General features: G+C 40.7%; 1 protein-coding gene across 1 annotated transcript in view; it reads left to right on the top strand.

Annotated features, from left to right (window-relative positions):
* Nucleotides 1-19,622, top strand: part of LOC310863045 (copine-9-like) — a gene marked incomplete at both ends in the record, with an annotated part of 102,030 nt that extends 82,408 nt beyond the window's left edge. The window contains 10 exons of the mRNA XM_083771169.1: nt 80-155; nt 630-683; nt 813-874; nt 1,250-1,296; nt 3,272-3,453; nt 6,172-6,299; nt 10,472-10,574; nt 10,908-10,965; nt 18,458-18,531; nt 19,401-19,622. Coding sequence (XP_083627295.1) covers nt 80-155; nt 630-683; nt 813-874; nt 1,250-1,296; nt 3,272-3,453; nt 6,172-6,299; nt 10,472-10,574; nt 10,908-10,965; nt 18,458-18,531; nt 19,401-19,622 — 1,006 coding nt within the window. The remainder of the gene's footprint in view (nt 1-79; nt 156-629; nt 684-812; nt 875-1,249; nt 1,297-3,271; nt 3,454-6,171; nt 6,300-10,471; nt 10,575-10,907; nt 10,966-18,457; nt 18,532-19,400) is intronic.
* Between the last annotated feature and the right edge of the window lie 1,679 nt (nt 19,623-21,301).

The following is a 21,301-nucleotide window of genomic DNA, read 5'->3' as shown; positions in this document are numbered from 1 at the left end:
TGAGTGAGAAAGCAGCATCTCATTCTGTATGATGACGAATTGAGCTCTTCCAAACTCAAAATGTCTCTCTCCTATACAGCCATGACTTCATTGGCGAGTTCACCACCAGCTACAGGGAGCTATCCAGAGGCCAGAGTCAGTTCAATGTCTACGAGGTACAGTAATAGTGTAATGAATGACAAAAAAATTACAAAACAGTCTCAAAAGTCTGCTTTATATTAGAGTCATGACAATGACACATCTATCCCTTCACTATAGTATGACAGGAGAATACTGATCACACAAATCATCTTAGTTGTCTTAAAATCCATCCTTTCACGGTAGTCTGACAGGAGAATACTGATCACACAGATCATCTTAGTTGTCTTTATTCACGGTACTGTGCAACCTGACATTTAGCTGCAACATGCCTCTTCCTCTGAGTTCTTGCTCACTCCAGTGAAAACATTGTATTGAAATGTCAGTTTTTTTCTCCTTATAATAAATTGCAGTCCTATATAAGGATATTATTATATAAGTATACTGCTGCACAGAGCGACAGTCTGTGCATGTGGATAATATGTGTACATAATATCCATTTATTTCATTTTATTTCATTCTCTACATATATGTGTTGTTTTGAAATAAAGGTTCTGAATCCTAAAAAGAAGGGCAAGAAGAAGAAATATATCAACTCAGGAACGGTAAGGATCATACAGTATAGCTTGAAGTGAAATGTCTATGTCTTATTCTAGATATGATTCTCAAAGTGTGGTTTGACGTAATAAACTAAATTATATTCAATAATTTGTTTCCTTTCCTTTTCCTTGAAGGTGACTCTCCTATCGTTTAAAGTAGATTCAGAGCACACATTCGTGGACTTCATCAGAGGAGGGTAAGAGCTGACACTGAAATGTCTGGTGGCAGCAATAACCATTTGGGGAAGTGATCAGTTTATGTGTAATCGCCCCCACATTAGTTGTTAGTAGCACAGTTATTTAGTTTACCGTTTAGTTTATTTGAAAAGCAAATAACCACATTATAGATCAGATTAACAGCAGTAAGAGGATAAAACACAAGAAGGTCCAGGACTCAATTGTGCGTCCTCTCACAAGCAACAGAAAAAAACTAAAGTGACCTTCAGTTTATAATAAATAAAAACAAACATCGGACAGTGACAAAAATGCAAACGTTTTATGTCAATCATTCCGTTCAATCACTGAGTTCTCTGAGGTGGTTGTTATGAATGTGTGTGTTTGTGTCTCCCCAGGACACAACTCAACTTCACGGTGGCGATAGACTTCACAGCATCTAACGGTAAGAGGGATTCATGTTTTGCTGCTAGGCGGTTTGCTGCAGTTACTTTTAGTTTGTTTTAGTTTATGTTTACTATTTTATGTTTTGAAATCATTTACCTTTTATAATGGAATTCAATGGCTCAGATCAGGCTGAAACTTGCTCAAATTTGGAGTCATACATTAGCTCTGGTCCATAGCTCTAATGCCTTTGCATTTAGAGCTATGCTACTCTCGACTTCCTACTCTCGCATGAAATGCAGACCGGCCTCTTGACTGTAGCGAAAATAAAAAGAACATTTTTGCTACTCACCAATACAAAGATAGCTTGTGTGATTAGAAAGCCTATACTTTCATCACACGTATAAAATGCAATTTTTGGCCAGGAAGGGATTTTTTTTTACGGGAAGGAAAAGTCTTGGGGTTTTCTCTTGCCAATATCGGCGCAGTGGAGTAACTAAAGTATTTTTTCTTCTGGTGAAAGAAAAATTGCCAAATAGTGCATTGCGTCCACCGCGGAAAGTAGGCTTTCTAATCACACAAGCCGTCTTTGTATTGGTGAGTAGCGAAAACGTTCTTTTTATTTTCGCTGCAGTCGAGAGGCTGGTCTGCATTCCACAGTGCAGGAAGTCGAGAGTACCATAGCTCTAATGCGAAGGCATTAGAGCTAGTCATACATCATTACATCATAGAACTCAAGAGCCAGATGATTAAATTCATTTGTATGTCAGATCCAAATATATCCATTATTAATATATAATACAAAGGTCAGCTTTTGGGGGAGTCTTAGTCTCAGTAATATACAGTATAAACAGAGTGTTTTAGGCAAGGCTCTTGCAGCATTCCTGTGTTAGCTGATCTAAATGAGTGGGAGGGGTCGTGGGGCTGGATTCTGGTTGAAGATCAGGCGTGCTGCGCCGGTGAACATGCCGGGAGTCCAGTAAGTAAAGAGTTACACCGGGGCTCCACCGGGCGCGTCAGCGTCGCGTCTCCGTCACCGTCACAGAATGTTCCCTTTTTAATCAATGAAGGGTGGCTCCACTGCCCGCGTTGCGTCGTGTCTCCGTCACCATTAAAATTGCCCCGGTTCGTTTTTTGACGCACGCGACGGAGACGCTACGCGCCCGGTGGAGCCCTGGCGTTACAGTAGTCTTTGAGACTTTGAGATGACTGAGGCCTGAGTTTCCCTCGTGGACTTTCCGCCATTCCAGAGAATCCATGTCACTGTCTGCCTTGAGTGTATGGACAATTCCCCATATTGACTATTGACCCATATAGAAATGGAGAAGTAGATGTGCCAGCTGCAGTTGCAGTGCCTGAGGTTTAAAAAAAAACCCTGGTCAATGTTTCTTTGCTTTCGTTGGTGGTGTTTGTTCTTTCTCAGAGCCTCTATCGGGAAGATGTAAGCTGGGCTGATGCTGCTTATACAATCACCACTGTCAGACTCCAGGCTAGCTCAGACACAGCTGTGGTTGTACTCCCTGCTCTGTCTTGTCACTGTCAATGTGTTGGGTTTTGCACCTTGCATGGATCAATTAGTGACATCCATATCTAGCAGGCCAACAGTGTTTGTAAAGATTTTTCTTTTTGCGGCTTACGCCTTTATTGATTTTTTTAAGGGATAGAAAGTAGGCTGACAGGAAACGGGAGAGAGATGGGGGGATGACATGCGGTAAAGGCCGTGTCGGGTCCGGGAGTCGAACCCGCGGCACACCGCGACTGGATCACCAGTCCGGTGCCCAGACCGTTACGCTACGGCATGGGCCGGCCAACAGTGTTTGTGTCTCATCATTCAGTTTCAAGATGTTGACTAACAGGGGAAGCATTGGCTTTACATAAGAGGTGTGTGTGTGTGTGTGTGTGTGTGTGTGTGTGTGTGTGTGTGTGTGTGTGTGTGTGTGTGTGTGTGTGTGTGTGTGTGTGTGTGTGTGTGTGTGTGTGTGTGTGTGTTCACGTGCACACTCACGTGCATGCATGTGTGTCTGTGTCCTCTTTAGGTAATCCATCCCAGCCCACGTCGCTGCATTACATGAATCCGTATCAGATGAATGCCTATGCCATGGCTCTTAAGGCTGTGGGTGAGATCATCCAGGACTATGACAGTGACAAGCTCTTCCCTGCATACGGATTCGGTGCCAAGCTTCCCCCAGATGGAAAGATTTCCCACGGCTTCCCATTGGTGAGTTAGAAGAAGACACACAAAGAGAAAGAGAGTGAGTGAGTGTGTGTGTGTGTGTGTGTGTGTGTGTGTGTGTGTGTGTGTGTGTGTGTGTGTGTGTGTGTGTGTGTGTGTGTGTGTGTGTGTGTGTGTGTGTGTGTGTGTGTGTGTGTGTGTGTGTGTGTGTGTGTGTGTGTGTGTGTGTGTGTGTGTGTGTGTGTGTGTGTGTGCGTGCGTGCGTGCGTGCGTGCGTGCGTGCGTGCGCGCGCGTGCGTGCGCGTGCGTGCGTGCGTCATGTCTGTCCGTCCTTGTGCCTTTTATGCTTTACGGTATACCCGACCGTTGTCATGTGTCATGTCATGTCATGTGTCATGTCATGTGATTTGAGCCAGAGCGATGACTAGTGCAGAGTGGATGCGATTATGGGATGTATGGGGCGGATCAAATAAACATGCATTGATTGCGTTAACATTTGTAATCTAATTAATTACACACACACACACACACACACACACACACAGTATATAGGCCTATATATAGTTATCTGGCTGACTAATGAGCATTCTCTGATTGCCAACATGAAATGTATCCATCTGTCACATGCAAGACCTTGTTGGCCAGTTCCATTTTGGATTTTGTTTCCCTGCCTGAAGTTTGGCTACAGCTATTCCCTGAGTAATACCAGTTTGACTCCATCAGAAAAAAAAAGACACTTATAATAAGCAAGAATTTGCAGGGTTTCAAGTACTGAGACCCCTCTGTGATGCGCTGTTTGTTTTTCTCCTCTTTCGTCTTAGTCCTTCAGTACATGAATGTCATAGTTTTGACAAGTGAGTGGGTAGACTGAAGCCATCTGGAAACGGTCAGCTCCCCGCTCAGCCTGTGTGTAAGTGTCCCGGAACAAGACACTGAGATCAGATTCATACGAGGTTTCCGCCGGACACACACTGGTCTGATGAACCCATTCTGACCTGAGATCAGATTCTAAAAATGTCTTCTACATCCAGTGACAAATACCCCATATTATATTATATTATTAAGCCCTTCGCCTAGCTCAAAGCTACAGTACAGTATGTCCTTGTTACAGCAAAATCAACAAAACCCAGAACTGGCACAATAGGGCCAGAGAGAATAATTATTGTTCAAGCTCACAAGGCAGAGTATATCACTATGAGGTGTTTGAGCAAGGCAGATGGAAGGAGGATGAAAAAGCTGTGGGTACCTCCATGCAGGAATTGGAAAACAATCTGTTTGATAGATTTAGAGGGAGTCATGGTTGAAGGCGAACGGAACAGAGTGAACGACCAGACAGGAAAACAACAGCACAGAAATCCTCTGAGGAGGATACGGTGTTCTCGCAATTTTCAAAGCAGCAAAACAGAGACTTCGATTCTAAATATCTTACAGTATTTGCCTGCACAAATACTTCATAGGGAATTGAGAGAGTACTGGGAGGGAGAGACTCTTGGAAGGACATGAAAAGAGATCGACCAGCCAGGTCTTTATCATGAGACTAAAACACCCAAACTCCTCTCGCCTGAAACTGCTGTGCTATTTCCATTTACTCTTTGTTCTTCCTTTTCCCAAGAACCTGTGGGTGACTGTACTGTCAGTGTCTGGCTTGTCTATATGCCTCTCTCTATGTTGCATGGTTGGCCACGTAATCAGCTTTCCCAATTAGAATTCAACCCAGCATGACGAAGCCCAGAGCTGCGTCATGCAAAGGCGACTCTAATTACCAAACTATTGTTAAAAGACTGAAGGAACAGCATGTCCTTTAAAGTTCCCCCCTGCTACATATGAGTCTTTGAATTTGAAAGATTAGATAATTAATGTCTTTTGGAAATTGCACCTCATGGGACTGTGATAAAGAGAACAATACCAACTATATACATACAATATCTATTAATATCCGCCCGTCCGTTCGATGAGACCGGATAAGAAAGAAATAACCTGGAAATGCAAATGTTTCGTTCTACTGCAATTGAATGTAAATGGGTTAAGGTCTTTCCAGAGGAAAGACCTTTCCAGAGGAAAGACCTTAACCCAGGGGAAGGTTAGGGTGATGACCTTATTTCTTTTAATTTACTTTCTTCACAGAGAGAGAGAAGAGAGAGCTTCTCACTGGACTACTTTTTATATATGTGATGTATGCCATGCTTTTGTTTTTGCTTAATGTAAGTCGCTCTGGATTAAGAGCGTCTGCTAAATGCCTAAATTGTAAATTGATCATCTCATGGCATGTCTGTTGAAATATATATAGTACATACAGTATAAAAAGTAGTCCTGTCTGGGTTGAGCTGAGTTTAGCGCAGACTGATTTAAACTCATTAGTGTGAGGGAATAAGTCGAGTAACACTGAGCATGATTGTTTATTTGTTTCTGATCTACGGTATTGTGCATGCCATTAGAGTTAATTGTTCCTTGCAGAGTTATGACTCTTGGCTATTTTAAAAGGTCACAAGGGCCAGGAGATATTCAACATGAGTAAAAGAGATGTCAGCTAAAGATTTGTACTCACTTTATTTGTATAGTATGAAGAGTATGCTGCAAGGGTGCCTAAATGGTTTCTTACATTATACCTTTTGACTCTGTGATTCTTTTGGAGAATCTTTCTCATCAGTGAACAAATAAGACAAGATCAGATTGTACGATATGGCATGATGTAATATAACATAAGTAACCATGCATAGCTTCACAATGCCTGCACAAAATCAGCATTTGTTCTCTCTACCATAGAACTTCAACACGGAGAACCCAAACTGTGTGGGTATCGAGGGGGTGCTCGAGGCCTACTTCCAGAGTCTGCGCAGTGTTCAGCTTTATGGCCCCACCAACTTTGCCCCAGTCATCAACCAAGTGGCACGGTGAGGCACACACACATCATAACACACACAGGACACATATGCACACAAGCACGCATGTAGATATGTACATACGCACGCACACACACACACACACACACACACACACACACACACACACACACACACACACGCACATTTTGCATAAATCAGTGCTATTGAACACCCTTTACGTCTGTGTGTTGTTTCGAAAATATTGAATCAATGGAAAGTAGTAAAAAGTGCTTCGGACAAAAAACCTCTTAACTCCATTGGACCGTCAAACTGTCTGCTAAAGCAGCTAACTCCACCACCTCTCTCCCTCTCATGGAAGTAATTGACAATAAATAAAGTCACAACACCAACTTTGATGAGGCAGTATTCCTTTGTTTTAAAAATATATATGGTTTTCTTAATTTCCTGAAAAATGTATATATTTTATTTCTTGAACAAAATGTTGGAGTTAGGTGGTTTCCTCCCGACAGCAGAGATATGCAACTTTATAGTAATACTCTCTATTTCTCTCTCTAGTCTACATACACACACACACATTTCCATTTGTTTCACATGCTTGTCACTTGTCTTTTTCCATCAAGGGATTGTAGTTACTTATGCATGCACATTGTGTATTCATGCTGCAATACATGAATACATAACACATATCTGAAGACAAGTGGAATGCAGAATGACACTGCCCCCAAAAAAGGAAAGAAAATCAGGACTGCAGTCTCCCCATTTTCTGACGCAGTCTTAAAACTCTTGAGGTTGAGGTTTACCTCCTATCCAATTACTTTGTAACAATGATTTATGATTTTTTAATGATTTACTTGACCAAAACTTAGTTGACTAAGTTTGTCATTTACTATGATCTTGCACTTTGAAGTCGCTCTGAATAAGAGCATGTGCTAAATGCCTAAATTGTAAAATCATAATCATAGAATCAGAAAATACAAAAGAGAGAGAGAGAGAGAGAGAGAGTTTGAAAAAGGTTAGAGGGCAGTTCAAGAGGTAATATCTCTCCCAACAGCACTGTAGTACATGGTGGAGCAGGATTAGTGGAGTAAAGAGGGGGGAATAAAACACAATGAATAATGCATAAATAATTATGAAAAAGGTAAGAGAGGAAATAAAAAGCATGTCCCTTAGCAGAGATTTGTGTTCTTAATAACAACACTGAATTGGCTGGGTCCGTTGGCAGGATTTAGACTGAGCTGCTGAATACCCTTTCTTTGTAACAGACAGTATAGAATAGTTTTTCTTTCAGGTAAGTTGGGTCTAATTAAAGTTCTAATCCGCTGTTGTAATAGGTTCCCAGTGGTATAATTCCACGGTCACTCACATGCTGAATCCACCAAAGCATCCCTGTAAGAATGAATGCGGTTATTAGAAAGAATAGACCCTTTTCATAATAGGTATTACGGCCAGTCCACACCAATGATTTGCAATGCAACAATACCGTTGCAATACGTTGCAGAGTGAAAAGCGATCATTGCCTCGGAAGTGCATGGATTCCATCTGGAATAATCATCACTAATTAAAGTATCACTTCACTACAGACATGCTCTTGCACTCTTGTTGTTCGAGGTGTTGAGTTTTTAATGGACTTCTCTGGTTAAGAGCCGCTGTCATGTTTTTAGACACTTCATAAAGCAATAATAACCAGCACTAGCTAGCGTGGTCTGTGTGGTTCATGGTTGTGTATATCCACATTCCCTCAGCTTGTGAAGTCATCCATGTAGAAGTGGATGAGCAAATACACACTGGAATACTCTCTAAAGTCACATAACCCAAATACACACTGGAATACGCTCTAAAGTCACATAACCCAAATACACACTGGAATACGCTCTAAAGTCACATAACCCAAATACACACTGGAATACGCTCTAAAGTCACATAACCCAAATACACACTGGAATACGCTCTAAAGTCACATAACCCAAATACACACTGGAATACTCTCTAAGTCACATAACCCACAGGCAATACAAGTCCGTCCTCTCTCACTGACTTGGTTTGTCAAGTGCCCCCCCCCACAACAAGTGTAATTTTTGGAATGTTTAGTGGTAATATTGGCGTGGAAAGCTGTCGTCCTATAGTGGCAGTCTAAATGTTTGTCACAGCAGCAACGGATGCAGAAATTAGATTAAACATTCAATGGAACACAATTTGACACAATGTTCTTTTTCACAGCATGATAAAGTAGCAGCAGGAGGCATGCCACAATAGTAAACACTGTCTGATGCAGTAATATCAAACTGCGTTCTTCTGTCTGTCTTCCTGTTTGTATTGCAGGGTGCGTGCATGTGTGCACACTACAGCATACAGTAGGTGTAGCAATATGTCACTCTGTTTCTGGGATGAACTCCATTGTAGGTATCACAGTCTCTCTGTGCCATAGGTGTATAGTGAAAATGGATGCTGATGGGTAGGCCTATAGTTAGTAGTTTTATAATTAGGCTAAAGAAACTGTGGCGTGTGCATGTATAGTAGGCCTACTGATGTGCTCTATGTGTGTGCAAATTGTTCTATAATATAAAAAGAAAGAAAAATCAAAAGTCGGCCTCCTGGTAGGCCGTTCTGGCCCAGAGGTTCCTCGTTGGCATCCAGGGAGTGTGTGTGCAAAATGTGGCATCGACCGGGTTAACGGTGCCGGAGATTAGCTGGTAAAAGACGGACGGACACACACACACACACGGACGGAGTGCAAAACATACTCTCTCCCTATGCCTCAGCCTGGTGGAGACAATAATTCGTAATTTAAACGGTTGTCTTATTCCCCAACTGGCAAATTAAATTAGCATGAAATTGAATATCTCCACTTCAAATGAACCATGTGTTAGTTAGAAGAAAATCAACTTGGGTGCTTTATTCACTCACTGATCCATTCATAATGTGCCAGCAGGGGACACGTCAACCGTCTTAATCAAAATGATTATAGACCACTAGAGAATGGTTAGTAGGCTATAGTCCTTAGGGTGTTTTTTTTTGCGATGAAAGGTTATTATTGGCTAACCTTTCATCGCAACAGTTCACAAATCTTGCTTCTGTGTTCGCACATTCACAAAGTTTGTGTCTCTGATGTCTTGGTATAGTGGGCAGGTGGTTAGAAAGTGTAGCTCTGTTTCCACCACATTTTGTGTGCAGGGGTTAGGTGCATAGACTGTCTTCCCTTGGGAGTGGAGTTTGTCTGTGGTGGCCTTTCTCTATTGCTATCGCATTCACTGACTCTATACGTAGTTAAGGTTTTCCTAAGTTTTGGGACGTTCAACATGCTCAGGTATTCTGCCAATGTAGCCTATATTCTCTTTTTAGTGCTATAGATGGCATTCCATTTGCTTTGGTTTTGGGTTGTCTCTTTCCAGTATGTCAGTTAGCTTTCTTTTTGTTTTCTTATAATCTGGTTAAATCCAATGGGTTTTTCGTCTGGTAGCTGTGCTTGCGTGTGTGAGTCCCTGGACCAGCTGACTAAGGGGGCATCCTTGTAGGTTTTCTCTATGGTTGAGAACTATGTCAAGTGTCTGGGTTGCTTTCTTTGGTTATAAAATGTAAGCACTCTCTTCTTTATTTTGATAATGAGTGTGTAAGTGGGCAAGCATTGTTTGTTGTTTTCCTTTGGTTGCGGACAGAATGAGACAGAATGAGAATGAGAAAACATCCAAGGATTTCAATCTGGCTATGAGTCAATAGGCGAGGAGCTAATTGCTAGCTTAGCGACAAAAATCATTCAACAGCTGAACTGATGACTGCAATCATGCCTTACACACACACACACACACACACACCCTCACACACACACACACACACACACACACACACTCACACACACACACACACACACACACACACACACACACAACTTTTGGCATTGCCTCTCGGATGCAAATCTCCATATATTTGCAAACTTCTGATTAAATATTAAAAGGCATGTGCAGAGGAAATTTTGAAATGCTTGATGTTTCACACTCTCCAATATAAGCTTTCTCCACCTTCTAATCTGTGTTTGTGTGTGTGTGTTTGTGTGTGTGTGTGTGTGCGTGTGTGTGTGTGTGTGTGTGTGTGTGTGTGTGTGTGTGTGTGTGTGTGTGTGTCTGTGTGTCTGTGTGTCTGTGTGTGTGTGTGTGTGTGTGTGTGTGTGTGTGTGTGTGTGTGTGCGTGCGTGCGTGCGTGCGTGTGTGCGTGCGTGCGTGGATCAGGTGTGCAGCGGACTTGACGGATGGCTCTCAGTACTTTGTACTGCTGATGATCACGGACGGCGTCATTTCAGACATGGCCCAGACGAAAGAGGCCGTGGTGAACGTGAGTTGCACTAGCACAGCCCTTAATCAAAACATATCCATCTGTCCCACTGAGAAACCCGGGAAGCTTGCTGTAAGAAGGGTATATTGGGGCTCTAACTAACATATCAAATTGAAACAGCAGGCAACGGAAAATGTCAGGGACTTCAATAAGATTGGACCTGTGTTTTCTTTCTTGTACGGTTAGTCAAAACCTATTCACTACTTAATTGACCGGAGTCCCTCAAGGCTATACTGTATACTAGGTCCCTACCTGTTTTCGGTCTACACTGAATATCTTTTCTAGTTCTTTATGTTGAAAACTCAGGATTTTATATCTGTGCTTTCTCCACAGGCAGCCTCGTTGCCCATGTCTATCATCATAGTAGGCGTGGGACCTGCTGAGTTTGATGGTAAGATAGTGTTTTATTTGGCGCTTATGCCAGCCAGGACTAGAGCTGGGTTGAGTCTCTCATGAGTGCTAATTACCTAAGTAAGTTACGGACCCATATGGATCCGTGAGGGGTTATAGCCAGGAGTAACTGGGCTGCCTGAGCATCAAACCAGCTGGGACCTTTTGCTTTCCAGATTGCCAATCTATCTACTGAGTCTGGTCTGGTGGACCCCGATGATTTGGGGGGGAAAAGTAATTATTCACAGCCATTTCTTATACATTATCCATCTGTATGGCAGCCGCTCTTGTACTACTCTCTCGCCGATATCTGTCCCTACCACTGTCGGTCCTGCCTGCTTCGTGATAGCTTGTGTACTAAGAAAACAATAGATGGCAGCCACCCACACTGTGCATAAAAACTTTTAGGGGCTTAATTACATTGTCAGACACAGTACAAACACACAGAGTACTCACGTTACTTACGTGATGTAAGTAACACCTGTGCCAAAGCTGAGATTGTATCGGCCTGTTACAGCGCCACCATGAGGCTGATTTGAATATTCTAGCTTGGTACATACAAACTTTGGAAGTCAATCTTAGCAATCAGGATGGAATATGAAAAATCACACCCGTGTGAAGTGAAGGGCGCTCTTATCATCATACATCATCATGACGTAAAACAGGCACTATGTCTATTTGCTCAGACACTATGACGTAAAATTCTCCATTCATTTTTAATGGGAACTTAATGTTTGTTTCCGACGAAGTTTGTGGACGGTAACTAAAAGCTGGATGTATAGGAGGGGCTATAGCACCCCTCAAAAATGATCTGTCTTGTCTTTGCGTAGAAATTCAAAGACATTTTTCGTCTTCAAAGAGAATGATTCTGTGTCTGTGTTAACCAGCAATGTTGTAATCGATTTGTGATGGTGTGAAGATATTATTAAAAGACAGGGGAGAAAGCCCATTCATCTGATTCAAATCGAAATGTGTGTGAAATTGTATCTAGATTGTAAAGAAATAAGACACTAGACTAGGGATTGGAAAAAATCAATGCATGATCACAGTGAAGCAGATAATAAAGAGATTGGGGAGATTGTGAAGTAAAGTGAATTCCATTGTTTCACAGAAAATGCTATCACCCAATATAGAGATATTTGCTGCCCAGTAATAATGGAAAGAATTTGGAAGGTACAGTCCTCTAGATGTAGGTCTTTCCAAATATATCTTCTTCAATGGAGGGGTTGATTGGTTCTATACAAGAGTCACCTCATTATCTTAGGATACAGACTAAGGCACAATTATCAACACTGAATGTCAACAAGGGGGGTGTGTGTGTGTGTGTGTGTGTGTGTGTGTGTGTGTGTGTGTGTGTGTGTGTGTGTGTGTGTGTGTGTGTGTGTGTGTGTGTGTGTGTGTGTGTGTGTGTGTGTGTGTGTGTGTGTGTGTGTGTGTGTGTGTGTGTGTGTGTGACGTGTGACGTGTGTGTGTGTGACGTGTGACGTGTGTGTGTGTGGCGTGTCTGCGTGCGTGCGTGCATTGTACTGCATTAATTTGTACTTTTCACCCATTACAATTTAGACCTTTAGTGAACCACTAGCACCTATTCTGAAGATTTAATGGTCTATATAAAAATCAATGGCTAGATCCAATTTCATTTTTCAAAGAAGTAGGCTACTTTAGTCCTAATAATGAGGATAGGATAGGAGAACATCCTTCACCTCACCAGCATGACACTTTGAACTATGAGAGCTATGTCATCAGGTCCATAGCAATACATCAACCATTTATAAGACTCTCCTTGCATGAAGCCCATTTCATACAGATCTGTCTTTCTACTCCCGCTGCCGACTGTCACTGAAATCTGTCAGCACAACAAATAAGACAAACGAAACCATATATCTTAAAACATGAATGATTGATGATAGAGTAACATAGGTACAAACCAACCCTCAAATGATTTCTGTCTCGACTCTGAACCTCAGCTCATATATAGGCCATTACATACTATGTACAGTATATACCTAAACCATCTGTTCTGATTTAATTTAATTTAATTTAATTTAATTTAATTTAATTTAATTTAATTTAATTTAATTTAATTTAATTTAATTTAATTTAATTTAATTTAATTTAATTTAATTTAATTTAATTTAATTTAATTTAATTTAATTTAATTTAATTTAATTTAATTTAATTTAATTTAATTTAATTTAATTTAATTTAATTTAATTTAATTTAATTTAATTTAATTTAATTTAATTTAATTTAATTTAATTTAATTTAATTTAATTTAATTTAATTTAATTTAATTTAATTTAATTGAATTGAATTGAATTGAATTGAATTGAATTGAATTGAATTGAATTGAATTGAATTGAATTGAATTGAATTGAATTGAATTGAATTGAATTGAATTGAATTGAATTGAATTGAATTGAATTGAATTGAATTGAATTGAATTGAATTGAATTGAATTGAATTGAATTAAAAAAGTATCTCAGCAGCTTAAGGCCATGTCGCAGGTCACACTGATACAGTAATAACTAAGAGTTCTAAATAATACCTTATTCAGATATCCTTAACACGGTTTAATGGCAGTACAGCAATGCCGGCCCATTCCGTAGCCATACCTTCTACAGAACCGCAAGACGCAATAACGTAGCAACATTCACGCCTTGAACAGGTGGCAGTGGTTCCCATACTTTTTAGCTCATGACCCGAACTAGTTAGTTTGGTAGTTTGGTAACAAATACAAGAATAACAATTTAATTTAATTTAATATAATTTAATTTAATTTAAAAGATATCTCAGCAGCCTAAGGCCATGTCGCAGGTCAGACCCTAAAGCTTACTCTTAATTGCAATTGCAGTGGTCACACTGATACAGTAATAACTAAGCCTAAGGCCATGTAATTTAATTTAATTAAAGGTCGGTGGAAAGAAATGAGGGGGAAATGAGGGCGTAATTCAAGACGAGCCTTCTGGTTATACCCTCACCACATGCCGCTTTGTGCCGTGTTGCGAGCTTACACTACTTCTTAAACATTTGTTTTCTTTTTCCTTTTTCATTATTTGTATTTTATTCATGAAATTATTTTAGACAAAAGTTTGAATTAGTTTCTAACTCATGAAAATGTGTGAATTTGTGTAAAATCTCCTCTTGAATAATTAATAATGATTCATGACCAATTTTGCAAACGAAAACTCGCGAGTTGCGACCCACGAAAATGGATCCGGAAAGTGGTGTAACCGTGTATAGGATATGATAGGAGAACATCCATCTCCCCATCCGCCCAGCATGACATTTTGACCTGTGCGAGCTGATTATGTAGCAGCTATACATAGCCAAAGACCAGGCTCTCTTTGCATGTGTCAAACAGCCAAGTGCCATTTGGAATGCAGGGGTGCTTTTCCACTACTTAATTGGCTAAATGATTTGAATTAAACACACAAGGGGCAAGGGAAAGTGGGAAATTATTCAAGCGAAAGAAGATGAGCGCCCTCCTTGGGACCTATTACATTGTACTCAGAGGTAGACTATAGGTCAGGGGTGAATGCCTCAGGATGCACCATGGGCGGTGTGTGTGCGTGCACGCGACAGCGTGACATGCGTATATTTGTATTTGATCAATGGTTCTCAGCCAGTGGTCCGGGAACCACCCATGGTCCTTGGCGGTCATGGTGGCTAAATGCTGGCGATTTGGTAACCAACTATATCTATAGAGTATACAGTAGATATTTAACTCTTGAGAGTGTAAAATGAATGGTTTCATTATTATGCTCTCAAGAGTTAAATTATTGTTAAACATCTGCAATACTTAATTTACAAGAAGTCTACACAATTAAGAGAATGTAGAATAATTGTTATTTTGATTAACGTCTCCTCGTATCAACAAAATCTTATCCAAAGATAACAAAATATTCTTCTGAACGAGAGAGGCTAAATCTCATCAAATAATAGTCCACGGTGGACCTGAAATGACATGAAAAAGGTTGAAATCAACTGTATTAGATGAACAGTGTTCCTGAAACTTTTCACACACACACACACACACACACACACACACACACACACACACACACACACACTGTTATGTGCTCGCGTTGCCGGGATTATTGTGCTGACAGCGTGTTCAGGTTTCGGTTAGCCATGCAGGTTATTGTGTGGGTGAAATAGGCTCTCTCTCTCTCTCTCTCTCTCTCTCTCTCTCTCTCTCCCTCTCTTTGCCTCTGCCTCTCCCTCCCTCTCTGTGTTCCTCTCTCTCTCCGACTCACAGTATAAATCAGGTAATACTTTACTTCCAGGTTGGTTTTATAATGCATTATAACCACATTTATAATACCTTATAATTCACTTATAATGCATCATAGCACTTTTTATAAATGTTTATACAGCTTATAACTAAGACACTTTACTTTTTGAGGTGCGCTATATCCCCTCCTTATATACAGCTTTAATGTTTGTTTTTAGTTCAATGTTTGTTTTAAAAACGCCATTGACAATGAAGGGAACATTTACGTCATCTTGTCCCTAACACAAACATTAAATGCCATTAACAATAAAGAGAATGTAATGTTTGTATTGGCACCGTTTGTTTTACATCACCATTGCATCACCTAATCAACAACTATATTAGCGTCACACGGGTGTGATTTTTATAATATTATATTGGCCTTTAAAGATCCATTAAGAAGTTCAAAAGGATCATCTCCGATGCATAGTCCAACATCTGCACATGTTCGGATGTGTAATATAGCCTTTGTATAGGCCTACATATTTATTATTTCTGTTTATATTGTACATTGTGTATTTGCTCTGTGCACAATGTTGCACCCTGTTAAAGTGTCACTTTGGAGATTGTTGTATACATTTTATAGCAAATTTTAGGTGTATCATGGATATATTAATTGGCTGTTCTGTAATTTGACATGTATGATGTTATTGAAGTGTAATTTTATTTCTGCCTCTTGGCCAGTTCCCACTTGTAAAAGAGACTCAGTCTCAATGTGTTTTACTGGTTAAATAAAGGTTAAATAATTAAAACAAAATTATATAACTAACTAAGTTATAATGGAGAGATAACAGGCAAATGTTGATCAAAATAACAATTATTTTATAGGAGAGATAATTTTATAATATATACATTTTATAAAAACTTTATAACTAACTTATAATGTGCTGTTCTACTGAGCTTATAATGTATAATGACCAGCATTAATAATATGTTATAAACGTTGTTATAAAGTTGTCATACGTGATTATAAACACGCATTGTAATGCATTATAAATGTAATTTTAATGCATTATAGACCCGAGCTTTAAGTAAAGTGTTACGCAACTAAAACAACCAAAAAGAAGAGTCAGTCCTGCCACAGTTTCACCTAGTCTAACTTTTTTTTTTTCTTTTTTTTTTTAAGATATTTTTTGCGCCTTTTATTGATTTTTTAAGGGACAGATAGTAGGCTGACAGGAAACGGGAGAGAGATGGGGGGATGACATGCGGTAAAGGCCGTGTCGGGTTCGGGAGTCGAACCCGCGGCACACCGCGACTGGATCACCAGTCCGGTGCCCAGACCGTTACGCTACGGCCTGGGCCCACCTAGTCTAACTTAAACCATGAAAGTTGGACTTACCGAGAAGAGACTGGCAGTTTTCTATTCCTAGGGTGATCAGATGACAGCTTTCAGCACTTCGCTAATCAGACCACAGATGTAATCACTTCACTGACAGAAAATGTGAACAGGCACATACTGTACCTTTCAATCAACTGACCATATGGGCATGGTGCTGTCCATGGTGCTGAAATCTCTCCTCAGAACTCTGCTCCCCTCGGTGACTTCAGCTGTGCGTGCGTGCGTGTGTGCGTGCGTGCGTGCGTGCGTGCATGTGAGAGAGAGAGAGAGAGAGAGAGAGACATTACACAATATGTTTAGGATGAAGGAGAGAGGAGACAAGGTGGCCTAATCTGCAATTTGTTGGATAGCATATACAGTATAAATCAAACAACCCTCAAACTAGTCTATTCAAGAGTATTTATGAAATCAGAGAGAGAGAGAGAGTACATTGTACAAGGCCATATCTGGCCTTGCACCCTCCTATATTTTGGATTTACTCGACCCATATGCCTCCGATCCTGGGGCAAAAGGCTGCCGAATGTTCCTAATTGTCAAAATAAAGCAAAAGGTGAACGTAAATTTACTTTCAGAGCCCCAACACTCTGGCACGCATTGCCGAAGGAGATAAGGATTGCTGACTCTCTGTCCCGTTTTAAACCTTGTTAATTGTTATGTTTGTCAATATTTTATTTTACTTGTTTCCTATTGTGATGTATTGTTTTTAACTTTGCATTGTGGATTCTTCTGTTAATCACCTTATGACTTCATTAACCACTTAAACCCCTTAAACTTTTAGCAAAGGAGACCTGAGTTACAGCTGTACTTTGACCACTTTCTTCAGTCTACACCAAATGCCTTTGCCAAAAATATCCAATCTACAAGCTCACAATGCATCGCGAGTTGTGAGCTTCTAGATGGTAGATCTGCTATTTTTTGCGAATTGTGCATGCTGAGGTTAAACATTTTAATCTGTACGTGAGTATGTTTATCCTTCCATGGGTTTATGGGAGTGTGTGTTTGAGTGTGTTTGTTGTATGGTAATGCATATTTACATGCAGCGGAGTTTGTGCTATAGGACTGTGTACTGAATGCACACACAAACAGACTTATTTGGCATGCATGAAATTCAGAGCAGCAGGAGGTTGTGTATCAGGCCTCATATCCCCAGGGACTTCCTCCACATGACAGGGTTTACTCACAACACCTGCACCCCTCATCCCTCCCCAGTCCCCATACACGCACGCCCACACACCCACACACAGAAACAAGCGCACATATCTCATTACATGTTCTTATTTCTAACTCCATGCAGGTATAATGTTCTGTACTATATTCACACCCTCTATCCACCCTCTTCCTTTACTTTTCATCCTTTGCCCTGTTACACTGCAGCTTGCTTACCCCAGACCCTGAGCTAAAGCATACTTTCCCACTGTTCCATAACTTCCATTCAACTAAAATAAATTCCTCTCCTCTCTTGCCATTTCTTTACTCTACTCCTGTCCATGTTGCTCTTACTTCGTATATGGGAAGTGGGAAGCCCCACCACCCCCAAGTATGGTCCAGCTGAGTACGAAGTTAGAGCAAAATGACCACCTTGTGAAATTATTGTCAAGGAGCTTAGACTTAACTTTCTACAGCTGAGCAGCCTTGCTCTGAACATTGATCTGAACCACTCCCCGAGGAGTACCAGAGGCCTGTTGCATGGCTTTACCTGCAGCTGTGTCTTCATTCATCCTACTTATGGGCAGGGCTGTTAAATTCTTCTTCATTCTGCTTGATTAAATAATAGGTCTACACATCTGGGTTGTTTTGTTGTCGTCAATTTCAAATTGGTATTCACGAACATAACTATAGGTGCAAGGTTATTCTTTATGTATTCTGTCTCTGTAGCTATGGAGGAGCTGGATGGGGATGAAGTCAGGGTGTCCTCCCGGGGTCGCTTTGCTGAGAGGGACATTGTCCAGGTACGTTATATTGGCATTTATTTTTCAAATGCCATGACACAGATGTACCTGAGAAGGCTAATGCCAAGTAGTTTGTATAAGAGATGTTTTCACTGAAAGAGAAAAATATACTTCAATTCAATTCAAAGGAACTTTACTTCTAACTATGTCCACGTACGCCGTACGGTATGTTCTGTACTCTTGTGACACTGTATTATTCATCCCCATCTGCCCTCTTCCTTCCTCTTTTTGAGAAAAGCACAATTACATTCATAGTGTATACAAGGTTATTCACATTGTGTACTGAAACAGGATCTACAGTTTCAAAGTGCAGTGCCTTTGTCGAGGGAAATGGAGTAGATACTTTTGAAAGCTTAAATAGACAAATTGTTCCTCGACGACTGGAGCAAAATAGATTTTTACGTTAAAGCTACATGTACAATTGGTAAGTTTTATGTCCATTGTCCAGTGCCTATGTAGAATTGCAAATATCTCTGAACTACAATAAAGATTAGTGTCCAATTTGGTGTGCAGTCCGCTTCAAATAACTTTACTGACATTGTCAAACAGTACTGTAGTAGGTGTCCTGACTCCTACTCGACATGGTTAAAATGTCTCAATGGAAGAGTAGGAAGACCACCTCCAACCACTATATGAGACAGTTCTCCACTTTAACATTATCAATATCAGTATTGGCATTGCAGGTGAATGTGAAGAGAGCATGATTGCTTTGTCTCCTGGGTGTAATAGGAAGTAGTAGAGAATATATTTTTCAACATTTTAGTCACAGTACGTTGTCTTGAGAGTTTTCGTTACCATTAATTAAACAATTGAAAACTATTATATTTTTCCATTGATTCCATTGTGTACTGACTTCCCTTCTTGTTCAGTTTGTTCCATTCCGGGACTACATTGATCGGTCAGGGAACCAAGTCCTTAGCATGGCACGACTGGTTAAGGACGTCCTGGCCGAAATTCCTGACCAGCTGCTGTCCTTCATGAAGACCCGGGGCATTGAACCCCGACCTGCCCTGTCTGCCACCTCTGACTCCTCAACCACAGCCTCCACAACCACCACTCTGACCTCCAAGGGATGCAACACGCATGCCTAGAATGGAGAGTGGTGGCCGGAGAAGTGATGAGTTAGAGATTGGACCGAGATTAGATTGGCGTGCGTGCGTGCGTGCGTGCGTGCGTGCGTGCGTACACACCTGTGTGTGTGACAGTGTTAGGGAGTTGTATTGTACTGGGTAGTGTTGCTAATAAGCCTGTTTGGGACAGAGGAACACCTCCCTGCAGTTTCAGAGGGTTTAAGGCTGAGGTCGTCCCAAAGGAATATTCACTGAAAGCATCTTCTTCTAATCATAATGACTCTAGTCTGGAGCTGGGCTTCTGAACACATTACTGCGTAGCTGTCTGGAGTGTGATTTAACAAGGGGAGCTCTCTGAATGTTGTACTATTAAAGATGAGCACTTCTCATGTTACTTTTAAGACAGAAACAAACTTGAAAGTTTCTGTTTGAACGAGCAACAAGTGGCAATAAGGTACCAGGAGAGTGATGGCGTACTCTGCCTCTTTTCTCCTGCAGCAAATTCATGACATGCATCATACATACATACATCCATTTCTGACTTGTTGTGTGCTCTGGGACTGGAAGATGAGTCTGTATAATGCTACAACAATCCAGCCCACTTTGGTTTCCATGACAATGCTCTTATGCACAGTGATTTGAGTTTGTCATGTACAGTACAGTATAATAAACACTTGAGTTGCTGGGCGGCCAGGTTTATAGCAATTCAAAATGACAACAGGGAAACCCTCTGATAACATCTCAAGGCATTTTGGAGTCTCGGCATGACGACGATAATGAAAGGGACTTGAAATGAAAGGCAGGCAGAAATGAAATGCTCTCAACAGCCCACTCTGTATACAGTTTTGGAGATGAAATGCATTGTACTTTATTTTTTTCATTACAATGTATACTATATAATATTGTTGTAGTTGAAAAATGAAATTCTGATAGATTTTCACATAGTGGTGTGGTTTCAATATGTCATCAATAATCCCACTTGAACATGAAGTGTAGCCTTGTATCACCAGAGAGTATAATATGTGTTTTAAGAAATATATGGCCATGAAATTGGCTTGGGATTGAGCACAGACTGAAATATCCCTGGCTCAGGCAACTCCATTTCCTACAGTCACAGTACAATTTAATGGCATCAGGAGCACCCAGTAAAAGTGGTGAACATAACTGCCTCTCAGTATACTGCCATTCTTTTGAACTCACCTCCCATTTTCTACTGTTAAAACTCTCACTTTCACAACTCTGGCTTATAAATGTGTGTCAATAATAGTGGCCAACACGCCTCCTTCTCAACATCTCTTGAGCAGCCATGTACCTGTTTAGTATGAACAAGAGCTTGCTACTGCACTCCTCACAAGCTCGACAGAAACTCACTTCAAATGTAGCAAAGTGCTTGCACAGTAAAAAAAAACCGAAAAACATTGTTACTTTTTAACTTTAAAACCCACACGTTTACTGTGTGGGTACCGTTGCCCTCATGTTTCTACAATTTTCAAGAGATGCAATCCAGAGACAGGAAGAGAGGGAGATAGCATAGGTTTAAATTACACTGGGGGGGATGGTCCCCTGCCAGTCAACCTGTTTGGAAGGAGTGCTGCTTTCTTTTGCAAAATGTATATAGTTTTCCTCCTCCCATTTTATGTCTGCCTGGACTCAAAAGCCATCATGACATGTTTATTTGCAGTGCATGCATTGTCTTTAGC

This window comes from Protomyctophum parallelum, assembly GCF_964188405.1.
Source record: "Protomyctophum parallelum genome assembly, chromosome: 8".
NCBI classification, from domain to species: domain Eukaryota; kingdom Metazoa; phylum Chordata; class Actinopteri; order Myctophiformes; family Myctophidae; genus Protomyctophum; species Protomyctophum parallelum.
This window is presented reverse-complemented; position numbering and strand designations above follow the sequence as displayed.